The sequence below is a fragment of the Eriocheir sinensis genome, chromosome 58, assembly GCF_024679095.1.
Source record: "Eriocheir sinensis breed Jianghai 21 chromosome 58, ASM2467909v1, whole genome shotgun sequence".
Lineage (NCBI taxonomy): Eukaryota > Metazoa > Arthropoda > Malacostraca > Decapoda > Varunidae > Eriocheir > Eriocheir sinensis.
In genome coordinates, this window is record NC_066566.1 from 10,698,768 (window position 1) to 10,708,767 (window position 10,000).

The window sequence follows — 10,000 nt, forward strand, 5'->3', positions numbered from 1 at the left end:
TCAACTTCACAATAACAACAATCACATCCACTTATTTTCTACCTCTTGCTTTTAGGATATTCAGTTTTTATCCACTTCCTTTCCTTCTTCCTTTCCGGCTATCTCTCCCTTCTTCCTACGTTCCAAAATCCCCTCTTGTCTTGTTCAACCCCTTAATTACCTCAACTTCACAATAACAACAATCACATCCACTTATTTTCTACCTCTTGCTTTTAGGATATTCAGTTTTTTAATCCACTCCTTTCTTTTTTCCTTTCCGGCTATCTCTCCCTTCTTCCTGCGTTCCAAAATCCCCTCTTGTCTTGTTCATCCCCTTAATAACCTCAACTTCACAATAACAACAATCAAATCTACTTATTTTCTACCTCTTGCTTTTAGGATATTCAGTTTTTTTATCCACTTCCTTTCCTTCTTCCTTTCCGGCTATCTCTTCCTTCTTCCTACGTTCCAAAATCCTCTCTTCAGTCTTGTTCAGCCCCTTAATAACCTCAACTTCACAATAACAAATTTAACAATCACATCCACTTATTTTCTACCTCTTGCTTTTAGGATATTCAGTTTTTTAATCCACTCCTTTCTTTTTTCCTTTCCGGCTATCTCTCCTTTCTTCCTACGTTCCAAAATCCCCTCAGCCCCTTAATTACCTCAACTTCACAATAACAACAATCACATCCACTTATTTCTCGACCTCTTGCTTCTAGGATATTCAGTTTTTATCCACTCCTTTCCTTCTTCCTTAATACGTTCCAAACTCCCCTCTTCAGTTCTGTTCAACCCCTTAATAACCTCAACTTCACAATAACAACAATCACATCCACTTATTTCTCTACCTCTTGCTTCTAGGATATTCAGTTTTTATCCACTCCTTTCCTTCTTCCTTAATACGTTCCAAACTCCCCCTCTTCAGTCTTGTTCACCCCTTAAACCACAACAACAATAACAACAACACTTACCTTCTCTCTCTCTTGCTTCTCTCTTTGCTAGTCTTTCTTCAACAACTGATCTACTTCCACAGCTTTCCTTCCTGTTCTCTCCATCATCTGTACCCATTTCCACCTTGCCTCACAGAATCTCCATTTTCACTCATCTGCATCCTCTCCACCATCACCACCACGCCCCTCAACCTATCTCCACCCTCTTTCCATCATCATTCTCATTTCCTATCCCCCCCTTCCTTAGACCCCACGCTCCCAGCACCAGTCCCCCCCCCCCGTTCCTTGGCTCCTCATCTTTATACAACCTCCTCTCCCTCGCTCTTTCCCTAACCTCCATCAAATCGATATTCTTTCGCGAATTTATCTTGCAGAGCATTTCCACTTTTTTTGCACTTTATTTTACAGTCGAGTCAGTGGAGGGTTTTGCCTGATTTTCTCTCTCTCTCTCTCTCTCTCTCTCTCTCTCTCTCTCTCTCTCTCTCTCTCTCTCTCTCTCTCTCTCTCTCTCTCTCTCTCTCTCTCTCTCTCTCTCTCTCTCTCTCTCATATCTTTTGACACCTCGCCCCCCATTATTCCACTTGCCACTCGCGCGCTCATACTCAGCCCTCCATTTAAAGTTTTATCAAGAGACGAAACAGAACCTTCATAATTATCCGCGCTGAAGCCTTCCGTCTCTCTCTCTCTCTCTCTCTCTCTCTCTCTCTCTCTCTCTCTCTCTCTCTCTCTCTCTCTCTCTCTCTCTCTCTCTCACACCTTCCCCCCTACCCCACCCCAACATACATCACTATTTAGCATACCCATTTTTTATCCCTCCCTTGCTCCTCATTCTTCTTCTTCTTATCACAACTTTCCTTCTCTCACCGCCTTCCTGCCCTTCCATACCCTCTCACGTCTGCAGCTTCGTTTTAAACCCACCAGCCAGCCGGGGATAGTCAGAGAGTTAAATGAAGAAGAGGGAGAGAGGGAGTAAGTGATGGAGAAAGTGTGGAGGTGTGATGAAGGGTAGAAGGGGAGGAGTGAAAGGACAAAAATCTATAAGGAAAAAGGTTATAAGAACATAAGAACAAAGGAGTCTGCAAGAGGTGGAGGTACGAGGTTACGAGGCAGCTCCTTTGAACCTAAGCTCCCGTGAATCTAACCCCACCTAATATCGCTGTCCATTAATTTATCTAATCTATTTTTTAATGTGACGATTGTATTGGCACTCACCACATGACTGCTAAGCCTATTCCACTCATCCACCACTCTGTTAGTAAACCAATTTTTGCCTATGTCCCTGTTGAATCTGAATTTTTCCAGTTTAAACCCATTACTACGTGTCCTACCCCGTTCTCTTACCAACAAAACCTTATGAATATCCCCCTTATTGAGGAGAGAATGTGGAGAGAGAGTGAGAGAGAGTAGATAAAGAGAGAAAGGGAGTGGGATGGGGGTAGAAAGGGCAATATATCCCTCTTTCCTTTCCAACATCCCCACAGGTCACTGATTTCCTGTCCTGATACCATTCACACATCACCACCGCTGCCTCGCCACTCCTCCTCAGTCCCTTACCTGCCCAAAGGTGCCCATGTATGGCTTGAGTGTCTCCTTGGGTATCGGCTGATGGCGGGCGAGGGTGAGAACGAGGGTGAAGAGGTGAGGTGGTGGGAGGCGGGAAGAGAGCAGAAGGTTAAAGTCAAGGTGAAAACAGGTGAAGGTGGTTCGTGGAGGGAAAGGGAGGGAAGGGTGGAGAGAGGAGGTAAAGGGAGAGGAATGGTAATGAAAGGAGGCAATGTGGCGTGTTCCCTTTCTTCCCTTCTTCCCTCTTACCTGTCTGCATCCACACCTGTTTCCTCTTCCTCTCTCTCTCTCTCTCTCTCTCTCTCTCTCTCTCTCTCTCTCTCTCTCTCTCTCTCTCTCTCTCTCTCTCTGTAAGACACGCATTGTTCAAATAAGATTAATTTCTATCTTGTTTAGTTCATGTTTTACCCCAATAATAGAACTGCTTTCGCTTTTCAGCAGGAGAATACAGCTTCGATTATTCTATCTTTCTGTTGGCTTATAAATTTGACTTTAGAATTCTTTTAAGGTCTTTCTCATGAGTCGTGTCCTCCATACATATTCATATTTTTCAAGTAATTTTGTTCCCTCCACAACCTTCCCTTTCCTCCGTCCCGTCTCCCTCCCTCCGTTCCTGACCCTCACACCTCACAAAATATTCTCCCCATCACCTCGACAATAAATCTGCCAGTCCTTCCACCCATCACTGCCCATTCTCAGTCCGTTCATGTATTTCTTCGTCTCCTCTTCCTACTCCTTCCTCCTCTTCAACTTCCTCTTGAATTCAAGAAAAAAAAAACTTTCCAATGAAGTCCTTTTTTCTCTGAAAACTGCTCACCAAAAATACTCGAAAGGATATACCCCCCCCCCCCCCCCCAAGTTTGTACACACAGAAAATCATCATTAAAATTCCCTTATTTATTGCGCTTAAAATTAATGACTGACTTTTGAGTTTTCAGGGAGTATTTTTCAGACCCAAATTTACACAGATAATTAAGGGAACAAACTACACCTTCTAGAGCTAAAAAAAAAAAACAAAAAAAAAAAAAAACTGCGGATATGCGTAAATTCAAACGCTCATTTTTTTTAACCAAATTGTTGACTCAGGCAATCTGTTTAAATTTTCAACATATTTTCTATCAAACATCATTTAACATTTTCTTCTATTAATCAATATTTACTTCAACTTTTGATTGGCTTTTTGCTTTCTTGTTGACAACCTCCATTCTTATTTTTTGCGTATAAAATATCATCACACTTTACTACTTTTAAAGAGACTAAAAGTTTCTTCTTGATTTTCCTTAGTTTTCTTTCCAATTTTTCATATCCCAGTTTTTGATATATTTAAATATTATCTAATTTCCTAACATGTGACACATCCCCTCCGGCACCAGTGCGCCACATCACACCATCGTCCTCGCACATCCCCATCCTTCTTCTCTGCTCACACCCTCCCCCCCTTTCCTCGCCAGGTGAGTGCGGGATGGCAGCCACAACCCCTCATCAGCGGTTGGCCAGGTAAGCCGCCCAGGTGACACACGGCAATTACTCACAGGTAGACAAGGGAGAGGGAGCAAGAGGGTCCAGAAAGAAGGTAGGCCTGTCAGGGCTCCAATTTCGCCCTCCAATTCCTTTGTATTTTTTTCTTTTTCTGTTGGGTCTGGAGTGTGGTGGCTGAGGCTGCCGACGTGGCGGTGGTAATGATGGTGGGTCAGCAGGAGTGAGTACCCAAGCACCACCACCACCACCACCACCACTAACCACAACCGCCTCCACCACTCTCTCTTTTCTCCCCCTCAAAACAGGCCACGACAACCCACCCACCCACCCACCATCCGACACCACCCGCCGGGCAGCCATCCAGTCCTGCCCCCTCCCCTGTGCCGCCTGTAGCCGTGCTCCCACTCCCGCACCCAGCCAGCCTGAAGCGCGCCACCCACCCCCACGCACTCGTCAACGCCCCCTCACGCCCGTCCCACACACTTACCTACCCACCTACCTACCTACACCCCCACACACCCTCACGCCCGTCCCACACACTTACCTACCCACCTACCTACCTACACCCACACACACCCTCACGCACTCGTCAACGCCCCCTCACGCCCGTCCCACCTACCCACCTACACCCACACACCCACACGCACTCTCGTCTGACGCTCTGCGGGGTACAATAAACAAAAACATTACTAACTGCAAAAAAAATGTCATAGCTGTATATATTATTACATAAACTCATATTTTTTGTGCGATGGCATGCACGACAGCACCACCCAGATTGTTTTCCCAGCTGCCAGCCGCACAGGAAATCTATTTACTCGAGGATATTCAAACTCTGGACGCAGAAAAAATATATAGAAATGCAAAACAAACCGTGCTACGGCGCCTGCCATTTAAGTCGTGTGTGTGTGTGTGTGTGTGTGTGTGTGTGTGTGTGTGTGTGTGTGTGTGTGTGTGTGTGTGTGTGTGTGTGTGTGTGTGTGTGTGTGTGTGTGTGTGTGTGTGTGTGTGTGTGTGTGTGTGTGTGTGTGTGTGTGTGTGTGTTTGAGAGCACACATGACACAGCAAAACCATTACAAGATAAAACAAATAATAAATACAGGAGTGTAAACAAGTCACACACACACACACACACACACACACACACACACAGGACGAATCTAAGGAAAACTAACACCCCTTCCTCCCTAGTAAAAGTATTTTCTCGTTTAATTGTTTCTTCTATTTTTATTCCAGTGAATGTTTGGATTTACCTGAGCGAGCGTGGAAAAAAGGGAGGGCTGGGTACAAAAAGGGGATGGGTAGACTGAGACAGAAGAGATGGAGGGGCGCTGGCATGCTACATACCTTAGTGAGGGGAAGTGTTATACAAGAGTGGAGATAACCGTACCTGGCCGGAGGGGAGGCGTACTGCCGAGGCTCATACCTGTGGAGGGGAAACACGGAATTAGAAAGCAAACTAAACATTTGAACACAAAAAAAAGTCATTCCATCTCTGTCCCTATTTTGGCCCATCTGCCTGTTACAAGAGAAGGGAAAGGAGGATGAGGAGGAGGAGGAACAACAAGCAAAAAAGTCCTTCCATCTTTGTCCCTATTTTGGCCCATCTGCCTGTTACGAGAGAAGGGAAGGAGGAGGAGGAGGAGGAGGAGGAGGAACAACAAGCAAAAAAGTCCTTCCATCTCTGTCCCTATTTTGGCCCATCTGCCTGTTACAAGAGAAGGGAAGGAGGATGAGGATGAGGAGGAGGAGGATCAACAACAAGCAAAAAAGACATTCCATCTTTGTCCCTATTTTGGCCCATCTGCCTATTACAAGAGAAGGGAACGAGGATGAGGGTGAGGAGGAGGAGGAACAACAACAAGCAAAAAAGACATTCCATCTCTGTCCCTATTTTGGCCCATCTGCCTATTACAAGAGAAGGGAAAGGAAGAGGAGGAGGAGGAGGAACAACAACAAGCAAAAAAGTCCTTCCATCTCTGTCCCTATTTTGGCCCATCTGCCTGTTACAAGAGAAGGGAAAGGAAGAGGAGGAGGAGGAACAACAACAAGCAAAAAAGACATTCCATCTCTGTCCCTATTTTGGCCCATCTGCCTATTACAAGAGAAGGGAAAGGAGGAGGAGGAGGAGGAGGAACAACAAGCAAAAAAGACATTCCATCTTTGTCCCTATTTTGGCCCATCTGCCTATTACAAGAGAAGGGAAAGGAGGAGGAGGAGGAGGAGGAGGAGGAACAACAACAAGCAAAAAAGTCCTTCCATCTTTGTCCCTATTTTGGCCCATCTGCCTGTTACAAGAGAAGGGAAGGAGGATGAGGAGTAGGAGGAGGAGGAGGAGGAGGAACAACAACAAGCAAAAAAGTCCTTCCATCTTTGTCCCTATTTTGGCTCATCTGCCTGTTACAAGAGAAGGGAAAGGAGGAGGAGGAGGAGGAGGAGGAGGAGGAGGAACAACAAGCAAAAAAGTCCTTCCATCTTTGTCCCTATTTTGGCCTATCTGCTTATTACAAGAGAAGGGAAAGGAGGAGGAGGAGGAGGAGGAGGAGGAGGAGGAACAACAAGCAAAAAAGTCCTTCCATCTTTGTCCCTATTTTGGCCCATCTGCCTATTACAAGAGAAGGGAAGGAGGAGGAGGAGGAGGAGGAGGAGGAACAACAAGCAAAAAAGACATTCCATCTTTGTCCCTATTTTGGCCCATCTGCCTATTACAAGAGAAGGGAAAGGAGGATGAGGATGAGGAGGAGGAGGAACAACAAGCAAAAAAGTCATTCCATCTCTGTCCCTATTTTGGCCCATCTGCCTGTTACAAGAGAAGGGAACGAGGATGAGGATGAGGAGGAGGAGGAACAACAACAAGCAAAAAAGTCCTTCCATCTTTGTCCCTATTTTGGCCCATCTGCCTATTACAAGAGAAGGGAAAGGAGGAGGAGGAGGAGGAACTTCAAGCAAACAAGACATTCCATCTTTGTCCCTATTTTGGCTCATCTGCCTATTACAAGAGAAGGGAAAGGAGGATGAGGATGAGGAGGAACAACAACAAGCAAAAAAGACATTCCATCTCTGTCCCTATTTTGGCCCATCTGCCTATTACAAGAGAAGGGAAAGGAGGAGGAGGAGGAGGAGGAGGAACAATAAGCAAAAAAGTCATTCCATCTCTGTCCCTATTTTGGCCCATCTGCCTATTACAAGAGAAGGGAAAGGAGGAGGAGGAGGAGGAGGGCCTAAAACACCCACAGGTGACCGCTAAACTACTGGGTCACAAAACACACAAGACCGGCAAATAACACATCCCAGAAAACGTTCCCCTGTCCTCATTCCTTCCTCCCTCCCTCCTTCTCCTCCTTCTCCTCCTCCTCCTCCCTACCACAGCCTCCTCCTCCTCCTGCTCTTCTTCCTTCTTATTCCTAGATCCTCCTTTTTGTGGATAGGAATACAGATTTTGACTTTATCCCTTCTCCTCTACTCCTTCCTCCGCGAAACTATCCTCTTCTGGCTTCTCCTTCTCCTCCTCCTCCTCCTCCTCCTCTTGCTCTTCTTCCTTCTTATTCCTAGATCCTCCTTTTTGTGGATAGGAATACAGACTTTGACTTTATCCCTTCTCCTCTACTCCCTCCCCCGCGAGACTATCCTCTTCTGGGTTCTCCTCCTCCTCCTCCTCCTCCTTCCCCTCGTCTTACTTGTCCTCTTTCTACTTCTTATCCAGCTCCTTTGCAGTTGTAAAGTAAGAATAAATTAGGTGTGAGCGAATAAAGTAGGTGAGTAACGATCGGGTGAATGATTTTACTCTTATTTTCTTTTGGAGTTACGAAGTTGTATGCGAGGAAAAGTGAGTAAATACTGATAAAACCTGTGAGTAATGTCTCTCATGGCATGTCGATGATAATGGAGATAGATAAGACAGATAATTTTAGATAGATAGCTATAAATAGAGATCATGCTAATAATAAAATGTAATATCCACAGCCGCGCCTCTCGGTCCACCAACCCACCCAGAGTCTCACCCCCGAACCGTTAGAGCCTTGAGGTGGGAACACACTGCGACCTGTCTTTAGAAACTGATTTAGGGAGGAAGAGGTGCATCCTACTCTTAAAGGTAGGTTGGAAAAAGGAGGAGGAGGAAGAACAGCATAAAAATACGTGATGGGTTGGTAATCAAAAGTGTGTTAGCTTATTACTGAAAGCTTCCTCTACTAGAATGTCGTGGCCTATCTGACACTCTTGAATCATTATCGTCAGAAGAGGACGTCAACATGAATAACAGGAAAACGCATTGAGTTATTAAAGATGAAAAGCTGTTAAACAATGAACTCATGACATTAATGATTAAAATTAATAATGATTGGCATATTAATAGTGGGAGATAAATATAGTTAGCTATGGCAAAAAAAAAATACTACCAGGGACATAATTAATAAAAGGACTTAATCTGACACTTCTGTCCGTAGTTGTGATTTGATAAATTTTAAACTGAACTATTTGCTTTTTAACTCGCGACTTCATTGGGTATTCCAGTAGGCAGTAGTCAGCGAGTTGATTCAAGAAAATTTGTCAACCCTATGGACGTATGATAATATGGATGAGGAAGAAGAAGAGGAGGAAGAGGGTAACATGGGTGTAGTGGTGATGGTGGTGGTGGTGGTGGTGAGGCAGATATTATTAATTAATTAGAGTAATGAAGCGAGACCGGAAGGAAAAAAAATCTTACAAAAAAATGTATTGTGGTAAAATTTGTGGAATGAGTTTCTGGCCAAAAAATCAGTAATGTAACACTATCTCTGAGAGTGCGCGTCTGCCCTCCAGGTGTGTGTGTATGTATGTATGTATGTATGTGTGTGTGTGTGTGTGTGTGTGTGTGTGTGTGTGTGTGTGTGTGTGTGTGTGTGTGTGTGTGTGTGTGTCCTAATTCTTCGCCTGTGACCTTGAGAACACAAGAACACAAGGGGTTTCAGGTGACTGGGGTGCACCTCTGATCCCTTTATGGAACAACATGGCAGCAGGAAGGGTTAAGGGGCTATTACACTGGGCAAATTTTTCGTGGATCTTCAGTCAAACCACGATTTCCGCTGGCGTGGTTCTTATATTTCCGTGGTTTTCTGACGTGTCCACGATCTTCCAAAGCTACGGTAGATTTCACTGAAGGACGACGGCATTACTCACCATCATCATCATCAGCAATAACAAGAAACAAATGAAAACCAAACTAGCAGAAATCGTGGTTTGACTGAAGATCCGCGGAACATTTGCCCGGTGTAATAGCCCCTTTATGCACCTAACTTATTGGAACCCCCTTAGAGCGACTTGTAATGACTGTCGCCTTCTTCGTTTCTGCATCAAGCTCTTTCCAAACGACTTCGGATCTTTTAAGTTAATATCATCTAGATGTGATGACTTACACACCGGCAGTTAATGCAATAGCAGATGAACTGTTAATGTTCTCTACCAAAACATCCCTTCCTCCTCTTAACTCTCTGAATACTTAAACCCAAAGTAAACTCTGGTGCGGTCAGTCCCTGTGTCTATAAAATGGTAGCATGAGTCGACGAAAATTTCAGTGTCAGTACACGAAGTTCCTAAGACGACTGAGACGAGGACAAGGACGCCGGTGGATTACAGGTGAAAGTTGCGTACTCTTGCCCAACACGCAATGACAGGGAAATTTTGTCTTATTAACACATGAATTCGGACATTGAAATAACAACGACGAGATTAACGACTCATAAAAGATGTGATGATGCTGGTGGCAAAAAACTGTGTTAAGAATGATTAGTTATGGCGGTTGTGGCAGCAATAGTTGTAGTACATGTGTTACTGGTATTAGAGGTTGCACAAATATAAATATTGGTATCAGTGCTAGTAATATAGTAGCAGCAGCAACAGTAGCAGAAGTGGTAGTAGTAGTAGTAGTAGTAGTAGTAGTAGTAGTAGTAGAAAGGACGCACATTTTTCCTTCATTATTTCCACAGTGTCGAGGCCGAACATTCCCTTCGAATCTTTCCCAAACGAATCCCAAAAATGACCCTTCTGTT

The 10,000-nt window shown here is 44.6% G+C and overlaps 1 protein-coding gene across 3 annotated transcripts in view; it reads right to left on the bottom strand.

Annotated features, from left to right (window-relative positions):
- Nucleotides 1-10,000, bottom strand: part of LOC126985150 (uncharacterized) — a 135,835-nt gene that overhangs the window by 103,977 nt on the left and 21,858 nt on the right. For all 3 annotated transcript variants that reach the window (XM_050839716.1, XM_050839717.1, XM_050839718.1), the window contains exon 2: nt 5,365-5,400. In XM_050839716.1, coding sequence (XP_050695673.1) covers nt 5,365-5,400 — 36 coding nt within the window. The remainder of the gene's footprint in view (nt 1-5,364; nt 5,401-10,000) is intronic.